We start from the raw sequence: 24,863 nt of genomic DNA, 5'->3' as shown, positions 1-24,863 counted from the left end.
GCATTAACCTACAAATTCAACGTGTGTTTTATTATGTATTCTACTTGCCCTTATTATCTGTTAATAAATATTTTATTGCTATCCTGATAAGCTTAAAAGCTTTTATGGAACAAGGGCCTATGACTTTTACCTCTTTACTTAGATAACTGTCATTGCCCATTATAATTCCATTGATAGAAACCTTTAATCAATGTCAGTTTAGTAAAGTCGCACCCAATGAAGTAATTCCACACATGGAAAAGTAAATGCGAAAGCAAGATCAGATTGTTACAGGGTACAATGACCCACATAAGCTAAGACTTAGAGATAGACAATCTAGTTTTTCACTGGCTTCCAACCCCATCATTCAAAATGCCACATTTGTGAAAAACAAGGGTAGAAATCACCTGAATATCAATTGCTCTGTGAAGTGTATCCTTTTTATGGCACTTGCTGCATGTGCTTGCATGTTAAACTTTTGATAAACTAACAACTATGGTGAAAGATAGGACAATATTTGCCCTAGGGTCTCACGATCTGTTTTAAGTAATAAAAACAAAACACATAATCATATCTTTAGTTCAAAAAATATAAGTTTGAATTGGAAGATATCATAAACAGAATAAACTCTTCAAGCTCGAATTTTATGATGCAGTGATGACAGTGCCAGATGCTGTGGCTGATAAAACACTGAATCAATCATGTGATGACCTTCTTTCTCTTATTCTTTCTAATGTTTGATGAGCTATTTCTGAAGTTTCAATTAAAGTTTGAGAAAAAGAGAAGCATGTGATATATTTTCTAATTACCAGTGTATATATTTTCTGCAACTTCTTTGAAAATTACACTCCCAAATGAAATTAAATAAACAAAATCACTGGCTATTCAGATACTTTGTAGTCATTGTCAGTTCATGACAGGTTTGTTATTAGTGGTGTAATGAGAGTTTGTAAGTGCTACTATATTTCTTCCAGAGAGTGTAAGAGTAGTCTTGTAATTTTAACTATGGACTTGGTTATATTTACTATCCTATAATTGATACTGTAGTATTTTATATGTTTAAATTCTAGCACAAATAATAAGTATGAAAAAAGACAGATTTGATAAGCATTAATGCCTTATTTGAGAATATAAAATTTTACCTTTATAACATTAACTTGTTAGCCAGAATAATTATGAACTGTAATTGATGAGGTCAAGCAGCACTTTTTAGTCTTCATGTCACCTTTTATGTCAAAGCAAATTCTGTTTTAACTCAAATAATGCTAAATTATTCTCTATGTTACCCAGAGTGAATCACATGAACTAGCTAATCTTCTTTAATATAGAGCTGATTTTTAAATGCTGCAAGAGATTTTTTTTTTACAGGGTCTCACTCTGTTGCCCAGGCTGGAGTACAGTGGCGCGATCTTGGCTCACTGCAGCCTCGACCTCCTGGGTTTAAGTGATCCTCTTACCTCTGCCTCTCAAAGAGATATTTTTTAATGGTGCCTGTATAAGGGGAAAAACTGCTTATGAGTTTTAATGCATGTAGTTGCAGCTTTAGGGAGGATGATGTGAGACACAGAATATAGGAACTGGCATCATAAGATTCTGCACTGTGTTTGCCAACTCCAGATCACCATATTCAGGCCCTCTAATTCAGTCTACTAAAAAACTATTTGTGACATAAAAACAATAACAATAATCACATATGATAATTTCAAAGCCCAAAAGTAGGAATTTGTATTACTTCTTTGTAATTGTCTAAAAACCCTGCCTGGAACCCACATGTCGTCTCCTTAGCGTCCTCATGGCTTCCTTTATGTCTTTATTCCTCAGAGTATAAATCATGGGGTTAAGGAGAGGAGTGAAGACAGTAAAAAACACAGAGATAAATTTGTCAATTGGGAAACTTTCAAAGGGTCAAATATAGATGAATATTAATGGGCCAAAGAACAGAAGCACCACAGTAATGTGGGCAGACAGAGTGGAAAGGGCCTTGGACGTCCCATCAGAGGCTTGACAATGCACAGTAGCAAGGATGATAGTGTAAGAAGTGAGCAAAAGGAGGAAACACATAAATGAGAGCAGACCACTGTTGGTGAGCACCAGGATCTCAAAAACATAGGTGTCTAAGCAGGCAAGCTTGATTACTAGGGGGAGGTCACAGAAAAAATTGTCTACCCTGTTGGGTCCACAGAAAGGCAGATTGACTGTGAATGCCAGGTGGCTGGCTGAGTGTGAGATGCCAATGGCCCAGGAAACCCCCACCAGAACAGTGCACACCCTCCGGCTCATGATGGTCATGTAGTGCAGAGGTTTGCATATAGCAGTGTATCTATCATAGGCCATGGCAACAAGGAGCACCATCTCACTACCCCCAAAAACATGCAAGAAAAAGATCTGTGACATGCATCCCTGGAAAGTGATGGTCTTGTGTTCATTGAGGAAGTCTGCAATCATCTTGGGAGTGGCAAACGTAGCCTGACACACATCAATGAAAGAGAGATTGCTAAGAAGAAAGTACATTGGGGAATGCAAATGAGAGTCTATAATTACTGTGATGATGATAAGGATGTTTCCCAACACAGCAGCTCCATAAAACACAGAGAAGATAAAGAAAAGGAAGACTTGGAGTCGCCAGGAGCTAGACAGTCCCAACAAAATGAATTCAGTAACCACTGACTTATTACTCCATCCATTAACTGAATCTGGGCTGCTGAAGTTATCTAGAGGGAAAAAAAGATAATTGAGATGGATTAAGAATAAGCTTTTCACCATTTTGCAAATCAAATAGATGCTTTGATTCTAATCAATATAAAAATTAAAAGGTGAAGCTATAAGACAATGAGTATTCACATGATTGTTAAGAATTAATATTTTGCCTGGGCTCACTTAGATAATTATATGAATTATTATTTACTTTTGACTTTATGCTTTGCCAAGATAGATAGATGGATACAGAGAGAGAGAGATTTATCTAACAGATCAACCTATATAGAAAGAGAGAAGTCGAGAGAGTTGCCATTGTATTCTAAAATGTTTTTGTAGAAATGTGCAATACCTTAATAGAACTTTGAAAATCATACATACTGTACTTACACATTCAGATTATTAATAGTTGAAAATGAGGAGTCTAGCACCATTTACAGAATCTTGAAGGGACAGGCAAGTTGGCCAGGTGTAAAGATATGGAAATCAGCCCAGTTGCTTTGATAAATGACATCAATAAAGGAATGGCATGAGGCCATATATTTGAGGTATCTGCGGCAATAAGAATAGATTAAAATTAATTTGTAACAAACTAGTGTGAGCAAGATACTGCATTTGCTTATCTGTATCAAAAATATGTAAAGTATACAACAGTGAGTTAAATAATTTAGCAATGACAGATGTATCTTCCTAGAATGTCAGAAGCATACATCCTTTTTAATCAAAAGTGATTCTTTTAGTATCACAGTTGTACTCTTTACCCTTTCCAATAAGATTCCTCTTTTACAGAAGTTAAGTTTAATATTATCTAAAATGATTGGCTACCTGCTCTTCAAAGACGAGACTAAATGCAATTTCAGATAGCATAGTAGATTTTCTAATTAAATTTATATTTGAACTACTTACCTTTGCTGATGATTTTACAGCCCCTTCTTACTGTATTTGAGCTAATATCACAATAACAGAAGAGTTTTCCAAAGCCTATTGAACAGCATCTCTGATGTAATTAATTTGTTCAACAAATAATTACAGATTGTCTTTTCTGTACCACTCACTTTTATAGACTCTGGGGACAAAGCAATGGGAGAAAAAAATGAAAACTGTCCCATCCTCATGTAACTTACATCCTAAAGGTGTGGGGGTGGGTGGTGTTGGCATAGGCAATTAAAAATAGATAAGCAAAATATGTAGTTAGTGACATCTGACATGATATACATATTTATGAATTAAGAGGGGAGAGGTGGAGAGACAGCAAAACGAGAAAAAAAGATAATTTGGTAATGAAGATAACCACCTTGGTCAAAGGAAAATATTTATTGAATAGTGCCGTGGAGCAAATAAAGCAGAACAAAGGAATATGGACTATAACCAGGTGATCAGTAAAAGCCTCACTAGGCAGGTTACATTTCAGAAAGACTAAGGAAAAATGAGGAGCAAGCCTTGGGGAAATCCACTTCAGACCAAGAAAATAGCAAGTATATGCAATACTTATTTGTGAAAAATAAGCATTCCCTTGGGAAACATCAGTGTAATTTTGCAAGTTTATTAGAAATTAATTAAATGAAAATTTAGTTTTTAACCTTATTATGGACTTGACATGCAGAATTGACTTTTTTGAATAATATTATCCTCATAGGCTTAAGCATGTTTATAATTTTAGGGAGCTATAAGTTTAGTCTTAAAATGTAGATACACACTAACAACTAGCCTTTTTATTTTCTAGAATGAAATATGGATATAAAATTGTTTTTCAAATTATCTATTGACATATGTATGCATATGTACATATGTCAATGTAAAGAATTTGAAAACAATTTTATAATTTTGATGTAAGTGCATGATGCTAATTTTATCTAATTTTATTCAAAATAAAATTGAAACAATCTGTTTTCTCAAAGAAGAGCCCTTTAAAATGAAATTTGTAGCCAGATCCCAGAAGCTACGTGGAGTTCCCTGTGTGTCTACAATAATAGTCAATAGTTAGTTGAGACAGACACGTATGGTATGACTTTCAAATATTGAAGTCATGAAAAACATAAAAATTACTAATTGATTTTTTGATATTACCTCACAGAATCGGATGCCTTTTGAAGTATCTGATACTATAGCTATATGTATACAAAGCCTGACAAAAATGTAGAAAGTGATAAGTATAGTAAGTCAAAATTGTCTAGTCTAAAACCATTTCAGTTTGTCTGCAACTTGATTCTACAAGTACAGGCAGAATTTCTCTAAAATCATTCTAAAAATATTTTTCCGTAGTAAGAGATGATCATATTCCATATTAACAGTTGTGTGACTAGTCAGTCTTCTTGGAAAGGCAGAGTGTGACTTTCCTCAAGATGCCTTAATATAAGGACACACAGTTTGAGATCAGATGTGGGTTTAATTTCTGGCTTCACTACTAGTAAGTAGTGACAGTGTAGAACAAACACTGTGATAGTGTTTGTTCGTTCATTCCAACTTCTTGAGTACCTTTGGTGATTACGTACCAAAAACGCTGCAGGCCCAGAGAGATAATGATGATCAAAACAGAGAGGATTAATGTCCTTGTGCAATTTACTGGAATTCTCTAAACTTCTGAGTACTCATTTGTGATAGTGTACATTTCAAAGAGCTGTGTAAACTATAAAGTGATATTCTAATTGAAAATTATATAATATAGTTTTACTTTCTTACAAGTAAAGCCAATCTGAATGGAAAAATATTTGCTTCTGAGAATATTAACAATCTAAGAGACTTTTAAAGACCAAATAAGATTAAAATGAAATATTAGAATTAAGTCATTATTTTCTAGAATAAACCTATAATTTATTAAAACATTGGAATATAAATCTGACAAAAAGGAAAGTAAACACTGAAGAAAAACCACATAGAGTTCTTTACAATTCTCTATTCACCCATAGCTACTTCTAACCTTTAGCATTCTTCACCTCTAACTTATTTTTTTTTTAAAAGTAATTCAGTAAACTAGAACTAGAATTATGTTACAAATGGATACCATTGTGAAATAGGGGAAGACATTCTTTGATGTTTCATTATTAACTCTACTTCAGATTTGAAATACAGAGTTAAATAATGCCCTGTCTTGGATATCAGATTATACTGGAAATAATCTTCTCTAATGGAGTTAACACCCCATTCTGAGTAACTGATTTGGAAATTAATTGCAGGTCTCTGCCTAAGGTAATGATAAACCAAATATGAAATAAAACTTCCATTTAAAGGAGAAATGTGAAATTTGTATGAATTACTTTCTGGACTCAGAAATTAATTTGACCGAGCAAGGAACTTTAACTAAAAGCATTCTGGTCAAACAGGAAGGAAGAAGCAAATATTATAAGGCAGGAGGTCAAACTGTAGACTCTTCTGTGGCTCAAACTCTAGATTGCACAGCTCAGATTAACAAATAGATACATTTAAAGGTCTTAGTGATAGTGGTACAGATGTCAGACATGAAAAGAGCCAATCAAAGTTGTAGAAGAGAAAAGATAGTGTGGTAATGAAGATAACCATATTTATGGGAAGAAATTGTCTTCTTACTATGTAGATAATTAAGTTGGATAAAGGCTTTTGGGTATGACGAGATCAATTTAGTTATCTTGCAGTGATATGTGACCAATAATTACTTTATTATCCTTACAAAGCTATAAAGTAGATACTATTACAATCCTCACTTTGTGTTAGAAGCAGCTACATTTTAGTGCTAAAGTTAGCGTCACAGGGCACACTGGTAGTCTGAAGGTTTGAATACGCAAAGAACCTATGCTTAACTGCTGTATATTGCTTAATTAAGGCTCTTATTACTGAAAACCTCTATCTAAGGATGTCTACCTGGTCATTAAAATAACATTATTATTATTATTATCATTATTATTAATTATTTTAAGAGACAGAGTCTTGCTCTATCACTCAGGCTGTAGGGCAACTATGTGATTATGGCTCACTGCAGCCTGGACCTCAAGTCATCCTCCCAACTCTAAAACAACAAAGTTGTGCCCAATTATATTCTCTGCTCTTTCTGAACTATACATCAACATATTCACTTTTATCTTGCTACTTCAGTCCCATGCTTGTGTTAGCAGTGCCAATAATCAGCAATAATTCGCTATTTTGTTTTATATTAGGCTTTCACACCCAAACCCCAAGTCCCCATGCTCAAAAACCCAGGTTGCCTTGACTGTAGGAATAACTGTAGCCCAGAATCCCTTTATCTCTCTGAATGGCAAAATATAGAGTTGCTCTTAAGCTTGATGCGATTGGAGATAAATCTCAGGAAAGTAACAACAGGGTGAAGAAGAGAAGCTTCCAAAACTTTTTTAAAAATAATTTTAAAAAGGGGATCACAGGAGCCTATAAGGAACTATTTAAAGATCATGACACTCCCCAAAGTCTCAGATAGCCAATCCCATGAATTGCGAAAGTCAATTAATAAACGAACTTTGTTAAATAAATTCATCTTTTTGCTATGGGAGTTATTAACACTATTTTGGTTGCTTCTCCCCATATCAAGATGGTAAGAACTTTTACATTGTTTGCCCATAATTGCAAATGAGAACATATGTCATTGAGAGAGAAATGTAGTGACCTCAAAGTTTGCGACAACTACATTTGCCCTCATTTAATGTTCTGCCTCTATCCATGTGCCTTCTTTGTCCTTGTCTAAAGTGACTGTGCTAGTAAATACTAGCACACATGCACAGGGCCTGAAGAAAATTAGATCTAAAGAAATATAAATCCGGCAATGGGTCTAAGAAAATTAGAATTTTGTTTTCTCTAATCTTGTACTTCTTCTTTCTCTTGAAAATTTTTATGTCAAAGGTTTTCAAATTCCATACAACACAATATTTTGCCAAAATTATCCAATATTGTAATTGTCACTACACAGTAGTTGACCATACAAGAGAATCAGAAAAGAATCTTAGTCAGACATAAGTGGGTAAAACTGCCCAGACATAAAAATAGCTTGCTTTGGGATATTGCAGAAACATATCCCATTAGAGCTGTAGAAGGACTTAGGAAATCTACAGAGAAGAGCAGGTGACAAAGACAAAAGTAAATGTGACACAGAGTGAGTGCCCAGGAAATTTGATCAGCCTGATCGAGGAGAGGAGCCCAGTCGTCAGCCCAGACAGATAGATCACGTTTCTTCTTCACATCTTCTCTTTAATTTTCACAGGCATTTCAATTCTTCTGTTTCCAAATCTAGTCCTCCTTTAGTCTCCCTTTTCCCAGGTAATGGCATTTCTATTGCCCCAGTGGTTTCAGCCAGAAACTTCACTCCTTCTGTTTTCTCACTCCCACATCCAGTCCTGTTGTGCCTTTCTCTAAAATATTCCCAATCCATCAAAGCTTTCTATTAAAATTTCCCTTGTCTAAACCTTCCCTATCTTTATGCTTCAATGTTTCGAAGGCCTTATAAATAATCTCCAACTCTCTACACTGAATTTTTTCCAATTTCTCCTGAATGCTCAGAGCAGTCTTTAAAAATAAGATAAATCTTTAAAAATAAGATAAATAAGTCAAACAACTTTAAAATGATAAATGTGCAGTCATTCCTCTGTATATATGGGTTCTGTGTCTATGGATTCAATCAATCACAGATGAAAAGTATTCAGAAAAAAAAGTTCCACAGATCTTCAAAATCAAAACTGAAATTTGCAACACATCAAGTACTACATTGAATTCACTTAAATTAAGTGATATGTAGACATTGTATTAGATATTATAAGTAATTTAGAGATGATTTAAAAGTATACAAGAGAATGTACATAGGTTATATGCAAATGCTACACCACTTTATACCAGGGACTGAAGCATCCATGGATTTTGGTATCTGCAGGGGTCTTGGAACCAATTCCCCATAGACCCCAAGGGACCATCATAGTCCCCATTGCTCTAGGAATGTAATCCAATCTCCATAATGAGCCCTTGCTATCCTGTATTTTACATATTAACCTTCAGCTTCATCTCTTCTCACTCATGGGTCATTCACTAAATTCCTGCTTTCATTTTCTGGAACACACAATCCCTTTCCACTTCAGGGAGTTTCCATTTCTCTTTTGTCTGCCTGAATATTATTTCCTTTGGCTCTTCTCATGTATATCCTTCTCACAGGAACTAAACAAAAGGTTATTCATTACACAGAGCACAGAGAGGCTTTTTCTAAGCACCATTCCCACCTCTTCACTCCTATTTCTTTTTTCATCTCACAACATTATTTACTACCTTCCTAATGCTCATTAAACTTTTAATTTGTTCTTTTGATTTTCTTACATGTTTTTGTTTCTCTCTCTTTCCTGCATCTCCACTCCAAGACAGTAGGACCCATGTGGGGAAAAACTGAGTCTCAGGATCACTATCATCTCCCTAACACCTGGCCCAGAACCTAGCAAATAGTAGATGCCCACAGAATATTACTGATTCACTGAATAAATGAATGTACAAGTGGCCTTGAGGTGGTTACTTTTTACCTTTCAAAAATACCATAAAACTCTTCTTTTAAAAAATGAGAATGTTATAATGGGGTCATACGTATGTTTTTATTGACACCGGCTTCTTTTACTCAACCTAATGCCTTTGAGATTCACTCAAGTTACTCTGTGAATCAATAGTTGGTTCCTTTACATTGATGAGTGGTATTCTGCACTGACTCTGGACTTGGCCATGTGTCTTGTTCTGCCAAAAGGAATAATAGCACAAGAGAGTTTTGCACTGGGACTGCCATCTAGTGTTACTATTGGAATACTGAGGCCACCATATAATTGAGCCTAAGTCAGTCTTCTGGAAGATAAGAAGCAATGATGTCCTGGTAAATGTTTAAGAGCTGGTTCTTGGGCTAAAGCGGGGAGAGAAGGCTCTGATTTGTAGTATTTTCCAATGTCTGTGGTACGAATACTCCCACTATGGCAGATTTCAAGCCACCAAGTATATAATAACTACCTCACAAAACCCCTGATAATATAAAAGAAGCTCTCATTCAGGTATAAGTCAGCTCCAGCTGATGACAGATGAGAGGCCACATGAAGAGAATTTGGGGGCCTGGCTGACAGTAAACCAGCTCATGTTGCTAACCTGGCATCTACCAGACATATGAGTGTAGTCAGGATAGATTGTCCAGCTCACCCAGATTCACCAGACATCTTAGTAACGATCAGACATATTGGCCCAGACCAGAAAAGGTACTCACCTGGTTTGTGAACAAATATAAAATGGTTCCTAGTTTAATTCAACAAATTTTGAGGTGGCTTAATATGGAGCAAAATCTAATGAATACAATTGGCTATCATGTCTTTCCATATCACCTATAGGTATCTTGAATATTATAGATAAGGCCGGGCGTGGTGGCTCAAGCCTGTAATCCCAGCACTTTGGGAGGCCGAGACGGGCGGATCACGAGGTCAGGAGATCGAGACCATCCTGGCTAACATGGTGAAACCCCGTCTCTACTAAAAATACAAAAAACTAGCCGGGCGAGGTGGCGGCACCTGTAGTCCCAGCTACTCGGGAGGCTGAGGCAGGAGAATGGCGTAAACCTGGGAGGCGGAGCTTGCAGTGAGCTGAGATCCGGCCACTGCACCCAGCCTGGGTGACAGAGCAAGACTCCGTCTCAAAAAGAAAAAAAAAAAAGAAAAGAAAAAAAAAGAATATTATAGATAAACAAATGATAAGCAGTTTCTGAAAAAAAAAGAGTCTGCAAGACACCATGGAAAGTAGTAAAATTTTTGTTTTACTGAGATAAGCGGCTATGTTGTTGTCATATTGCTAGTGTACTGCTAGGTTCATGTGGAACTTGAATTATTTTTTTTAAACAGTGAAAATACGAGTTGTAATACCAGGAGTAAAAATGAGCTGTTGACGCTAGCATCCCATCCTAGTTGATGTTACATTTTTTTCTTTTCATTATATGTTGTTGTGACAATTGTTATAGAACATTTCACACAAGTTTCCTGTAATAAACTGTGTGTTAATACTAGTGGTCAATGTCGAGAACCAGACCCAAAGCTGAAACCAAATATTTGAAACACAAAGATTTAGAGATGTTCTGCTCCTCTTCTTTTAAGAAAAGACAGAATTCATATCATCCTGGTGGCACAATAGGAGCTGAGCTAATTTTTTAAATTGAATTTTAATGCCGGTTAATTTGCATAGAAATGAACCAAAATAAACCACTCAGAATTAGGTTCCTTCTTGTACAGTTGGACAGTAAAGAGATTTAACCATTATGGACCTATGTAACGATAAGGGGAAGAAAGCACAGAAAACAGCCTTGATCATCATTCTCATCCCTAAAACAAGATATTTGGATTTTCTTCTTTACATGGGCTCTTAGGATATGTATATATGTACTGTATAAACTCATTTCCTACTTTGTAAAACCAAACCCATTACCATGAGTCTGAATTCCCTCAACTTTCTCTCTTAAGTATCTAACTTAAGCGATACAATATTCAACTTTATATAACTTTCTTAACACATCATTAAGAAAGTTGTATGTGTTAAGAAAAGTATATAAATGCATCTCTTCTCATTTATACCCTAAATTATTGAGATCAACTATTACATCATGTCAGTTGTCCCGAGGTCATCATCTCCCATTCATTTTTCTTGAAGTTTTGTTTAGTCGTTTGTTTCATTCTCTAGCCTTTTCCGTTCTGGGCCCCTGTTGGCTCACTATCATGGCTACATTATCTGGGCTTTTCTGCCTCTCGCCTTTACTGAGATTGGAGAATGAAAGGAACTGGCAGGAGATTAGAGGGAAGGAGAGAAAGGTCTGGATTTTACCTCTGTTTCTTCTCCCTGCCACTTCACTACAATTCTTCTAGTAACCTACCCTTGAGTATTTATATCTTGAAGGTCCCTTTATGGCTCTAGCTCTCATCAGTTTCTAACCCTCTTCTTGTCTCTTCAGGCGAAGAGTATGAAGTTTCCTGCTGGTTCTGGTGATAGGAGGCCTCATTTAATCCTGCCAATATTTTTATAGATAGTTGATCCTCATATTATATTGAAAACCTTTGCCAAATATGTTTTATGTTTCCTTCTGTGACCTTGACTAATACACTTCTTGACCCATTGTAATGGGTCTGCTTCCTGCTCAACACTTACAAAAATGTGACCCACCTAGCTATTTCACTAAATAAATGGCCTCTGGTTTTAGGGGGAATTTTGTCATGCTCCTGTGAGAAGGTGCTAAAAGTATTTTTTTTAATAACATGTCTTTTTCTGTATATTTTTCTATATATTCAATTACCTACTGAGTATCTCCACTTGTTTTCATATGCACACTTCAAATTCATTATGGGCAATATTCCACTTGTCTTTCCCATATATGACAAATAATACAGATATTTTTTAAAATGAATGAACTCCTGGAGTTGTGTATTGTCTTGCTAGCTCCTCAAGCAAGAAAATTTTGCACCAATTTTGTTTCTCCCTTACCTTCAAATGTAGTCAATTAATAGGAATTATCTATACAAACTTTAAATATTTCTGAGTCTGTTCAATTCTATTTTACTATGATCCTCAACTAGCCCAACTTCATTACACACTGGATTGATGCAATAAGTGTCATCAACTTATCTCATTATCTTTATGATTTTTTATTTCTAATACATTTTCTGTAATCAATCAAATTGCTTAGTCTAAATAGATAACATTAAACCTCCTACAATACCTCAATCTTTCCATTGTACTTTTAGCAAAGTTGAGACTTCTTGGTAAGACTTACAACATCATTCTAAAATTAATTTATCTACCCAGGCTTATTTCCCACTCTCTTTGTTATTAGTTTGAGGAATTCTAGCTAATGTAACAAAATATCATAAAATTTTAGGTACTTAGCCACATGAAATGATATATCTGCTCATGTAACTGTGCTCAGTAGTGTTATGGTTGGTGACTGGTCACCCGTCAGTGATTGAGCAACCCAGGTTTCTTCCATCTTTATTTTTGAAAAGTTTTATTTTGTTTTTAATTGTCTCATAATAATTTTACATATTTATGGGGCACAGTGTGATGTTTCAATACGTGCATACATTCAGTAATGATAGAATCAGGGTATTTAGCATATTCATTATCTAAAACATTGATCATTCCTTTGTGGTAAGGACTTTTAAAATCCTCTCCTCTAATTATTTTGAAATATGCAATATTAACTATAGTCACCCTGCAGCCAATAGAACCAATAAACACTTGGGTGATGAAATAATTTGTGCAACAAACTCCCATGATACAAGTTTACCTATGTAACAAACCTGCACATGTACCTCTGAACTTAAAATAAAAGTTTTAAGAAAAAGAAATGCTACTGATTTTTTTAGGTTGATACTGTATCCTGCAATTTTACTGAATTTGTTTATCACTTCTTAGAGCTTTTTGGTTGAACCTTTATATAAAATCTATGTATAAAATCATGTCATCTGCAAATAGAAACAATTTGACTTCCTTCTTTCCAGTTTAGATCCCTTTTATTTATTTCTCTTGCCTACTTTCGCTGGCTAGGACTTCAGTACTATGTTGAATAAAATTGGTGAAAATTGACCTCTGTGTCTTATTTCAGATCTTAGAGGAAAAGCTTTCAACTTTTCCCTGGTTAGCTGTGGTTTGTCATTTTTGGCCTTTATTGTGTTGAGGTACATTTTGTTGAGAGTTTTGATCAAAGAGCATTGTTGAATATTGTCAAATACTTTTTCTGTTTATCAAAGTGATAAATTAGTTTTTATCCTTGATCCTGGTTAATGTGATGTGTCACATTTATTGCATTATGTAGGTTGTATTATCTAGAATGAATCTCATTTGATCATGGTGAATGATCTTTTTAATGTGCTGTTGAATTTAGTTTGCTACTATTTTCTTAAGGATTTTTGCATCTATTTTTATCGGAGATATTGTCCTGTAGTTTCATTTTTTTGTTGTGTCTTTGACTGGTTTTTGTATCAGAGTTATGCCTGCATTGTAGAATGAGTTTGGATGAATTCTCTCATCTTCAATTATTTTGAAATAGTTTGAAAAGTATTGATAACGTCCTTTAAAAATGTTTGGTAGATTTTCAGCAGTGAAGCCATCAGATCTGGAACTTTTCTTTGATGAGAGACTTTTTACTATAAATTCTGTCTTGTTACTCACTATTGGTTTCTTCAGAGTTTCTACTTTTTCATAATTCAATTTTGGCAGGTTGTATATGTGTATGTTGGCATGTAGTTGTTCATAGTAGTCTCTTAGAATCCTTTGTATTGCTGTTACATCAGTTGTAATGTATACTTTTTATCTCTGATTTTATTTGAACCTTCCCTCTATTTTTCTAAATTAATCTAACTAAAGGTTTGTTTCTGCTCAAAAGACTCACTATGGATTTCTGTATTGTTTTAGTAACTATTCCACTTATATCTGCTCTTATCTATTTCTTTTTTCTGCTAATTTTGTGTTTGTTCTTTTTGTTCTAGTTCCTTGAGGTATGATGTTAGACTGTTTATTTGAGGTTTTTTTTTTTTTTTGTTTTTTTTTTTTTTTTTTTTTTTCTCATTAAACTTTTTTAATGGGTCTCAAAATTCTGTGACAAATTTTTGGTCAAGTTGTTTCCATTAAAAAGTACTGATTTTAAAAACTAATAACTTAAAACTGCCACACGCAAAAAAGAAAACCAAAGTGGTCCACAAAACATTCTCCTTTCCTTCTGAAGGTTTTACGATGCATTGTTATCATTAACCAGTCTTTTACTACTAAACTTAAATGGCCAATTGAAACAAACAGTTCTGAGACCGTTCTTCCACCACTGATTAAGAGTGGGGTGGCAGGTATTAGGGATAATATTCATTTAGCCTTCTGAGCTTTCTGGGCAGACTTGGTGACCTTGCCAGCTCCAGCAGCCTTCTTGTCCACTGCTTTGATGACACCCACCGCAACTGTCTGCCTCATATCACGAACAGCAAAGCGACCCAAAGGTGGATAGTCTGAGAAGCTCTCAACACACATAGGCTTGCCAGGAACCATATCAACAATGGCAGCATCACCAGACTTCAAGAATTTAGGGCCATCTTCCAGTTTTTTACCAGAACGGCGGTCAATCTTTTCTTTCAGCTCAGCAAACTTGCATGCAATGTGAGCCGTGTGGCAATCCAACACAGGGGCATAGCCAGCACTTATTTGGCCTGGATGGTTCAGGATAATCACCTGAGCAGTGAAGCCAGCTGCTTCCATTGGTGGGTCATTTTTGCTGTCACCAGCAACGTTGCCACGACGAACATCCTTGACAGCCACATTCTTGACATTAAAGCCCACATTGTCCCCAGGAAGAGCTTCACTCAAAGCTTCATGGGGCATTTCGACAGATTTTACTTCAGTTGTTACGTTGACTGGAGCAAAGGTGACCACCATACCGGGTTTGAGAACACCAGTCTCCACTCGGCCAACAGGAACAGTACCAATACCACCAATTTTGTAGACATCCTGGAGAGGCAGGCGCAAGGGCTTGTCAGTTGGACGAGTTGGTGGCAGGATGCAGTCCAGAGCCTCAAGCAGCGTGGTTCCACTGGCATTGCCATCCTTACGGGTGACCTTCCATCCCTTGAACCAAGGCATGTTAGCACTTGGCTCCAGCATGTTGTCACCATTCCAACCAGAAATTGGCACAAATGCTACTGTGTCGGGGTTGTAGCCAATTTTCTTAATGTAAGTGCTGACTTCCTTAACAATTTCCTCGTGTCTCTTCTGGCTGTAGGGTGGCTCAGTGGAATCCATTTTGTTAACACCAACAATTAGTTGTTTCATACCCAGTGTGTAAGCCAGAAGAGCATGCTCTCGGGTCTGCCCATTCTTGGAGATACCAGCTTCAAATTCACCAACACCAGCAGCAACAATTAGGACAGCACAGTCAGCCTGAGATGTCCCTGTAATCATGTTTTTGATGAAGTCTCTGTGTCCTGGGGCGTCAATGATAGTCACATAATACTTGCTAGTCTCAAATTTCCACAAGGAGATATCAATGGTGATACCACGTTCCCGCTCAGCTTTCAGTTTATCCAAGACCCAGGCATACTTGAAGGAGCCCTTTCCCATCTCAGCAGCCTCCTTCTCAAATTTTTCAATGGTTCTTTTGTCGATGCCACCGCATTTGTAGATCAGATGGCCAGTAGTGGTGGACTTGCCCGAATCTACGTGTCCAATGACGACAATGTTGATATGAGTCTTTTCCTTTCCCATTTTGGCTTTTAGGGGTAGTTTTCACGACACCTCTGTTCTGGCGGCAAACCCGTTGCGAAAAAGCTTTTTGTTGTCTCTTATGGTACAGGTGTTTATTGCTATAAACTTCCCTCTTGGAACTGCTTTTGCTGTATTCCACAGGTTTTCATATATTGTGTTTCCAATTTCATTTGTCTCATGAAGTTTGAATTTTCTTTTTAACTAATTCATCAACCCATTTGTTATACAGGAGTGTGTCGTTAAATTTACATATATTTAAATGGTTTCTAAAGGTTTTCCTGTTAGTGAGTTCTAGTTTTATTCCATTGTGGTCAAAAGAGATACTTGATTTTGGTTTTTATAGATTTGCTGAGATTTGTTTTGTGGCCTAATATCTGATCTACCCTGAAGACACTTCCACGTGCTGATGAGAAGAATCCATACTCTTCAGCTGTTGAGTGGGATGTTCTGTGAATATCTATTATGTCCACATGATCTAGAGTGCGCTTTATATTTGTTGTTTTTTGCTGAATTTTTGTCTGGATGATTTGTCCTTTGCCAAAAGTGAGATGTTGAAGTCCTCTATTATTATTGCATTGGAGTCTATCTCTCCTTTATCTCTAATAATATTTGCTTTATACATCTGGGTATTCTGGTTTGAGATTTATATATATTTGTAGTTGTTACATCCTCTTACTGAATCGACCCCTTCATCGTTGTATCATGACCATCTTTGTCTCTTTTTACAGTTTTTGTATTAAAGTCTATTTTATCTAATCTAAGTATAGCTACTCTTGCTCTCTTTTGATTTCCATTTGCATGGCATATAATTTTCTTTTCTTTATTTTTAGTCAATATGTGTCCTTACAGGTGAAGTGAGTCCTATACGCAATATATAGTTGTATGTTTTTAAAATGCATTTTGTCATCTTTTAATTACAGAATTTAATACATTTATATTGAAGGTTATTATTGATAGGTACAGATTTCCTATTGCCATTTTGTTCATTGTTTTCTAGTTATTTTATAGGTCTTTGTTTCTTTCTTCCTCTCTTGTGTTTACTTTTGTGGTTTCATGGTTTTATTCCATTCCCTTTTTCATTTCCATATATGCTGTAACTTTTTTTCTTTGTTGTTACTCTGGGTCTTTCATAACAAATCTTATAGTTCTAAAGATCTAAATTTCCTTGGATATTCTTGCCTCTTTGTATTTCCATATAAATTTTAGAATCAGCATGTCAATTTGCTCAAATGTATTATTAGAAATTTGATTGAGATTGCATTAAATATATGGATCAGTTTGGGAAAAATTAACCATTATCAAACAACATTGCTAAATGCACTAATTTTAATAGCTTAAAATATTTTCTACATATATACAGAAATGTATATATCTATATATAGATAGATAGATATATACAGAGAAAAAGTTTTTCTAAAAATGTATTTTTTCTAAGCATATATTTTATTGCTATTTTATCTCAAACCATCTGGAATCTTCAGCACATTGAATAGAAATCGTGATAATAATATTTTCTGTCTCTTTCTCAATCTTAAAGGAAATATATTTTAATTGTAATATGTAGTCTCCAGAATTGTGACATAACAAATTCCTTTTTTTTAGCCACCCATTTTGTAAAAATTTGTTATGGCTGCCCTAGTAAACTAATACAACATCCAAACATTGAAATCCAAATCTATTCTTTCCATGTCTTTTTTACTTCAGGAGTAAGAAATTAGTTTTCTTTCTCATTTCTATAGTACATTTCTCCACTATGACATTCTTCAAAACCTAGATTGTATTTCAATTATTTGTGTTTAATTTCTGCCATATTTGATACTAAGATTTTGATGGAAAGGATTAATTCATATCTGTATAATTCTGATAGTGTATTTTATACATAGCATAAATTTATTTCTTATTGAATATATTTAATTTGGTTTCTAAGTTGGTGCTAATAAATGATCACTGCAAAATTCTAAATTTACAGTTGTACATTTTAATAAAGGAAAACAGAGAGTGCTCCCATACATCATCAGTTTTGTTTACTTGACAGGCAGAAGGAACAAAAGGCTACCTGCACAGAATTCATACCCATCCAGGTGCCTGCAGAATTACCTTTTCAAAAGTAATAGCACTAAAGCTATTTGTATGTTTTATGCTTCACAAAGTGCCTTTATTTCCATTATATCCTCTTGTGTCACATAGTTGCTGCAAAATAGCTATTTTTAACAACTTTATTTTACATATGAGAATACTGAGAATGAGAGCAGTGAAATGACCTCATTTTTGAAGTATACAGTCAACACCTTTTCACTTCCACTAGTAGTGAGGAGAAAATAATACTACCAAAAATATCATCACTAGTTTCATGTTTATTGTGTGTCCAAAATGATTTTGGCACCATATGAAAAATATAACAGGTAGTCAAGTTTAACAGGTCATTATGTTTGAGAGTGTACAAATGAAGTTGACCAAAAATAATCTGAAGCTCAAAAAAAAAAAAAAAAAAAACCAGCTAAACATAAACAGTATGATGATTTAACAGGACTGTGTATCTATATCTAATATTTTGCTTCCACTAGGACTTAGCATGCAGAGTTAATATCTGTACACATAGCCAGTAACATAACTCTTATAATTAAAATACGAATCTAGAGTGGTGACAATCACAGGCTTTATCTTTTCCATAAAGTAGTTCTTTTTTTCATTGTTATTATAGAATACAATTAGTCTTTCTATTCCAAGAACTTTTGATAATGCAAATCTCAGGGAGAAGTACATAAGAAAGCTTTTAGCTGGGAAATGAAACAATACTTAACAGACGCTTTTAATCACTAGTATTAGAGGTACATACATTTTACTTTTCTCTCTTCTGTTTTCAAACAAATATGAAATAATAGATTTCAGTATGGGTCTTCAGTAGCAAATGATTTGTATCATTCTTACATTTGTATGCTTTAGATACTTAACTTTTTCTTTGAACTTAAATATTCAACATCTGCCATATTTGCAAACAGTTTCAAAGATATTGAAAATTTTCTGTGAATAATGTGGAATTCATTATAGCCAATTTATTCTACTTTAAAAATAAGCAGGCTTGTGAAAAATGTGTGTGTATATATATATCTTAATACATAAGATAAAGACATATCTTAATACATAATACATCTTTATCTTAATACATAAGATAAAGAAAAGCTAAAAATGTATAACAACAAGGTGAAATCCATGTTGTAAAATGTAATACTTTTTCTACTATGTCAATATATGTTATAATGTTATAAATAAATTGGGTAAAGATATCAGAAATTCAGTATGCCTGTACATTTTGATTGTCAGGTCTAAATATATCATGTATTCGATTGAAGAGAATCACAAGCTTAGTAACATGAATAACATTTTATGCACATTGGAATCTCTAAATTCTTTATAAAATATTTTAAAGTATTACTAAATATTTTCAAGACAATTTGTACTTTAGAATTATAAACAATGAAAAAAATGGTTAACATTATATATAAATAGAATCAGAGACTGACTTGATGCAATTCCCTTGCATTTAAAACAAAAAGTCAGTTCTGTAACTCAACAACCCATATCTCTGGCAAAGATGGTTGGCATGACACTGTGATACACTGGAGGGTCTTCATTCTAATTCAGGATTATGCTTCTTCATAGCAATCTTAGTTTTTCCAGGAGTTCACATGATGGTTTCTCAGCTTCCACATGGCTGATTTAACATCTTCATTCCTCAGAGAGTAGATGATGGGGTTCAACAATGGAGTACAAACAGTGTAGAAGACAGAAAGAAATTTGTCCACAGAAAGTCTGCTAAAAGGCCATATATAGAAATAGATGCAAGGCCCAAAGAAAAGAATCACCACTGTGATGTGGGCAGTTAATGTAGAAAGAGCCTTGGATGACCCACTGAAGGATCTGTGTCGGACACTGATCAAAATGATCATGTAGGAAATAATTAAAGCCAGAAAACAGCTCAATGATATCAGTCCACTATTCATTAGGGTCATAATTTCCATTTCATATGTATCCATGCAAGCCAGCTCTATCACCAAGGGAAGGTCACAAAAGAAGCTATCTACCTCATTGGGACCACAGAATGGCAGGTCCACTGTAAAAGCCAAGTGGCTCACAGAATGAAGAATACCCACCGCCCAGGAAATAGACACAAAAATTATGCATAGCCTCTGGTTCATAATTGTACTGTAGTGCAGGGGCTTACATATGGCTATAAATCTGTCATATGCCATAGCTACGAGCAACACCATCTCACTCCCAACAAAACTGTGAAGGAGGAATATCTGGGCCATGCAACCCTCAAAGGAGATAGTCTTGTGCTCAACAAAAAAGTCTACAAGCATCTTGGGGGTGGCAAAGTTAGACTGACAGATATCAATGAAAGAAAGGTTACTGAGCAAGAAGTACATAGGAGAGTTCAAATAGGAGTCAAAAGAAATAATGACAATAATTAAGACATTGCCTAGCACTGATGTCACATAGACTACAGAAAAGATGGCAAAAAAGAAAAGTTGAAGTTCCCAGGAATTAGAGAGTCCCAAAAGTACAAACTCAGACACCACCGATTCATTTCTGTGAGCCATGTATCCAATATGCGGTTACCTAAAAAAAGAAATCAGTAAAATATCACAATGAGTGGCAGTACAATACCTCTAGTTTATAAACAAAAGAAATATAGTCAATTTAATTAAGTTATTTATATTTATATATGTAAATACTCAATTGACTAGTATTTAACACCCATGACTCCTATGAAAGTTGAAAGAGTATAAAAAGAGGATTAGACATGAATCCCTGTCCCTGTCATAATTAGAAAAAAAAATACACATACTAAAGTAACTAAAATATAAAACCAGAAACAGGAAAGTATAAGTGACAATACTTTAATAGCATAAGTATTAATAAGATTAAAGAGATTATGCCAAAGTGGTAAAATAAGTTTTAGCTCGAATAACTTTTATTTTTGTGCTAAACTTCTTAAAAGCTTGAAATTTGCTGGCCAAAAATGAAGGAAAAGTCTGTTATTTCAGGCAAAAGGAATAACAGGAATAAAGATACGAATGTAAATATATAAAGATGTACTTTATTCAGGAACCTTTAGGTTGAGTGGCCTGACTGGAGGAGAGGGCATGCTAAGAAACAATAATTATTAAATTACCAATGGTAGGTCAGGAGCAAATCGTTAATGCAATTAGCCTTAAACACAAGACTAAGTAGAACTGAGAATCATAATGTTCTTGAAAGTATTTTAAGAAACAATAAAAGCGGCTGGGCATGGTGGCTCACGCCTTTCCTGCCAGCATTTTGGAAGGCTGATTTGGGTGGATCACCTGAGGTCAGGAGTTTGAGACCACCCTGGCCAACAAGGTGAAACCCCGTCTCTACTAAAAATACAAAAAAAAAAAAAAAAAAAATTAGCCGGGCGAGGTGGCGGGTGCCTGTAATCCCAGCTAGTTGGGAGGCTGAGGCAGGAGAATCTCTTGAACCTGGGAGGCAGAGGTTGCGCCTCTGCACTACAGCCTAGGCAACAAGAGAGAAACTCTGAAAAAAAAAAAAGAAAGAGAAAGAAAGAGAGAGAGGGAGGGAGGGAGGGAGGGAGGGAGGGAGGGAGGAAGGAAGGAAGGAAGGAAGGAAGGAAGGAAGGAAGGAAGGAAGACAATAGAAGCAATTTGCCATAATAGAGAAGGAAAAGCCAATGGTGACCCTCTGAAAGTTCCTCTGAAGGTCTCCTCTGAAGGTCAAGAACATTGCCTTTCAACCTTTTAACAGTTAATCAGAGTTCACCTTCTGTCACATAAAGACCGATCAACGATAAATGAAACAATAATCAAGAATGTGTTTTCAGTCTCTTTCTTCTGTCTTTTATCTCTTTCTACATATGCCTGACAAACTTGAATTTGTCAAAATCTCTAACACATTTCAGGAATGGTCCTTTAGGAAATATCTCATATGGTTCATTTCAAATGCATAAGAAATTCTCAGAAAAGAAAAGCTAACTAGCATGTAAATTGCCTCTTAAATGTGTTTGTTTGTTTGAGACAGAGTTTGGTTCTTGTTGCCCAGGCTGGAGTGCAGTGGCGCCATCTTGGCTCACGACAACCTCCACCTCCTGGGTTCAAGCGATTCTCCTGCCTCAGCCTCCTGAGTAGCTGGGATTACAGGTGCCTGCCACCACACCCGGCTAATTTTGTATTTTCGGTAGAGATGGGTTTTATCCATGTTGATCAGGCTGGTCTCGAACTCCCGACCTCAGGTGATCCTCCCGCCTCGGCCTCCCAAAGTGCTGGGATTATAGACATGAGCCATTAAATGTTTTTTGACATTTTCTTAACACATGTGGCCACTTGGTCCCAGAGAAAACCCTACACAAACTTCCTGAAGTGGTTCAGTAAACATTTTTTAACTTAGTTCTGTGTATCCCACATTAAACAACAGATATATATTTGTCCTTATACTAATTGAAGCTCTGCACCCCTCCGTATTCTTCAGTGGTTTGTTAGAACCAGGTTAATTAGATATGACCAAAGTAGTAAATATTACATATTTTAGAAGTTAAAATTGTATAGGTAACCATAAACCAATTTAAAAAGTATTTAAACTGTGTCTAAGCTTTCATTATGTAATTTTAACCTGGATGTTGAAGAACTATATCTTACACTTTCAGGGGCTTCCGTGTTTACATATGGTTAAAATATGTAATTTTAAGAAGAATGCAGAAACCTAAGTTACTCAAGAATGTAAATGGATCAATGAGGCAATAACTGACCTAACTACAAGTTTCCATATGGAACCTCATTTCCATGTGGAAGATTTGGGGCAATGCTGGCATGTCTAATCATGTGTATCATGAGCAGGGGAAACAAGGTAGCAAAGAAACATTGAAAAAGAAAGATATTCCCATTCCTAAGAGTAAAAAAATTCCTAAAGAGCTATAGTTATGAATTTAAAAAGATAAAATTTGACACCATGAGGGACTGCTTATAGCATTCTATTCATTGTGGAAAGCCTATTAAATATGATTATTTAATAGAATAAAACATTATTTATTTTCATAGGTTATTAAGCAAAAGTTATCCTTGACACAGAGCATGCAAATAAATTTAGATTCTACTACTATGGGTATAGAATATATACCAGCTCATTATACAATAATAATAATGAACCATTATTATTACAGTAAAAAATACTCCATAATTGAAATGTCATTTGTGATAAGATTTACCACTTCAATGGACCGCACAGTATTTTGTACATGCATCTATCACAGCAAATATTAGAAAATGTGCTTTATATAAAAGTAATAATAATAACATTTATAGCACTTTCTATGTTCTAAGCAGTCTCCTAAGCATATGGCATGCATTTGTACTCACTTAATGCTCAAAATAACCCTACAAAGTAGCTACTGTTCAAATATGCATTTTAAAATTGAGGGAACTAAGGCACAGAGAAGCTTAGGCTAAGTAAATTGCCCAAGTTTATACTACTAGTAAGTTGTATACTTGTAGTAATGACTGCTATAGTAGACTGGGAGATGCTTTTGCACAAACAAAGCTAAATGTTATGAGTGATAGAACAGAGTGGTGGAGCTCTAAAGTGGGACAGGCTTGGATTCAATCTCAGCTCCTAAAATTTCTAATGGAATGAACAGTTCCTTGACTTTTCTCAACTCCTTTTCTAACATGTGAAATGGTGATGTCACTTGTTACATTTCAGAGAGGAACATGATAGGCATTTACAGGGGAGTGGGGATTGAAAGAGACGAAAGAGGGTGCTCAAGAAGACAAAGGGGGAGAAAGAGGAGGAAGAGAAGGAGCAAGAGAAGGAAGAGGAGGAGGAGGAAGAAAAAAGAAGGAAAAGGAGAAGGAAGAAGAAAGAGAAGAAAACATGATTAACAAAAAATTGTTAAATAATGTTAGTGGTATTATTCCTTTTTCAAAAATCATCTTATCTTTGAAAAATATATTTTTTGAAAATATCCAAATTTCCCACAAATTATATCTTTTCAATATCTAATAAATGATAAGGTTTTTAGTCTTATTTTTCAAAATGTAAGAAGCAACTAGAAATTCCTCTCCAAACTAACTTCCTACGATTTTTTTAATGCAAGTAGAACAGATCAAGTTCAATATTATATCTCATTTTCTTCTTAATAATTAAGGTGGTTACCCAACAGTATAGACAAGTAACATTTGCTACTTTCTAGCTGTGTGACTGAACTTAAAAGATAGAACTGGATTATCTCTAGAGCTAGTATCATTTCTAAAATTCTAAGTGCAGAGGCAGTTATGGAAACACATGGAGTTTATAAACGTGCGAATTCCTTGGGCAGTCTGCAGAGCACCCAGAAGCTTCTTCATTATTGAGTCAATCATTTTGTCATTGCCACTACACCTCAGAGACAGGAATGTTTTCAGATCCCAAAATACACCGTAAGAAAATTTCCCTCTTCTTCGTGTAAAACCAAGTTGGATATGAAAGGGTTGCTGTTAGATTAATATCTATCTATACAACGTGTCAATAGGACTCTGAAATCATAAGCATGAATAATTTTTCTTATCTTTATTTTAATGTATAATACTTGATTACCTCTAAGCCTAGAAGCAAACAATAAAGGATATCCTACTGACCATTACTCTACTGTGTATAGCTACACCTTTCTTCATTTGAGGCAAATTGTGATAGTCAATAAATATTTGTTAAACTAATGGCTACAGAGTCCCTGAACAGAAAGCATAAACGGGTCAGAGAAGGGAAAGATAATGGTTGTAACATATGTTCCTCTGACTATCAGATTTTGATCCTCTTCTTACCAGCGTTGCCCAAAAGCAGTACAGTGGAAGAATGATATAGACAGAGAAGTGGAGAACAGGAATGTTCTTCCAGAGGGAGTTTTCAATTTGAGACAACAATAACTTCCACTTTGCTATCTTCTAGTTGCTGATTTTGCATCTATAAGAGATCTTGTTCATTAT

The 24,863-nt window shown here is 35.2% G+C and overlaps 3 protein-coding genes across 5 annotated transcripts; all 3 read right to left on the bottom strand.

The window, feature by feature from the left end:
- Nucleotides 1-1,725: 1,725 nt before the first annotated feature.
- Nucleotides 1,726-11,632, bottom strand: LOC105527467 (olfactory receptor 4K1-like). The gene is given in 2 exon segments (XM_011963794.1): nucleotides 1,726-2,690; nucleotides 11,566-11,632. Coding segments are annotated over 2 exon segments (1,032 nt in total).
- Nucleotides 11,633-14,166: 2,534 nt separating this feature from the next.
- On the bottom strand, nucleotides 14,167-23,478 carry LOC105527452 (elongation factor 1-alpha 1-like). 3 transcript variants are annotated; one of them, XM_011963778.1, is made up of 3 exons: nucleotides 23,468-23,478; nucleotides 19,676-19,678; nucleotides 14,167-15,932 (listed from the first exon to the last, which is right to left on the bottom strand). In XM_011963778.1, the coding sequence occupies exon 3, from the start codon at nucleotides 15,868-15,870 to the stop codon at nucleotides 14,482-14,484; it is 1,389 nt and encodes a 462-aa protein (XP_011819168.1). In that variant the 5' UTR covers nucleotides 15,871-15,932; nucleotides 19,676-19,678; nucleotides 23,468-23,478; the 3' UTR covers nucleotides 14,167-14,481. The 3 variants fall into 3 exon arrangements, with proteins under 3 accessions (XP_011819168.1, XP_011819169.1, XP_011819170.1); XM_011963779.1 differs by lacking the exons at nucleotides 19,676-19,678; nucleotides 23,468-23,478 and having other exon boundaries at nucleotides 14,167-15,204; nucleotides 15,424-15,942; XM_011963780.1 differs by lacking the exons at nucleotides 19,676-19,678; nucleotides 23,468-23,478 and having other exon boundaries at nucleotides 14,167-15,256; nucleotides 15,479-15,942.
- LOC105527453 (olfactory receptor 4K1) lies at nucleotides 19,536-20,471 on the bottom strand. The gene has a single exon (XM_011963781.1). It carries the CDS (start codon nucleotides 20,469-20,471, stop codon nucleotides 19,536-19,538), a length of 936 nt encoding a protein of 311 aa, XP_011819171.1.
- Nucleotides 23,479-24,863: the final 1,385 nt, after the last annotated feature.

Source organism: Colobus angolensis, unplaced genomic scaffold, assembly GCF_000951035.1.
Source record: "Colobus angolensis palliatus isolate OR3802 unplaced genomic scaffold, Cang.pa_1.0 Scaffold625, whole genome shotgun sequence".
NCBI classification, from domain to species: Eukaryota; Metazoa; Chordata; class Mammalia; order Primates; family Cercopithecidae; genus Colobus; species Colobus angolensis.
This window is presented reverse-complemented; position numbering and strand designations above follow the sequence as displayed.

Bases quoted from the DNA above. Each gene is read 5' to 3' on its own strand.
- LOC105527452 (XM_011963778.1), bottom strand. From the start codon at position 15,870: ATGGGAAAGGAAAAGACTCATATCAACATTGTCGTCATTGGACACGTA.
- LOC105527453 (XM_011963781.1), bottom strand. From the start codon at position 20,471: ATGGCTCACAGAAATGAATCGGTGGTGTCTGAGTTTGTACTTTTGGGA.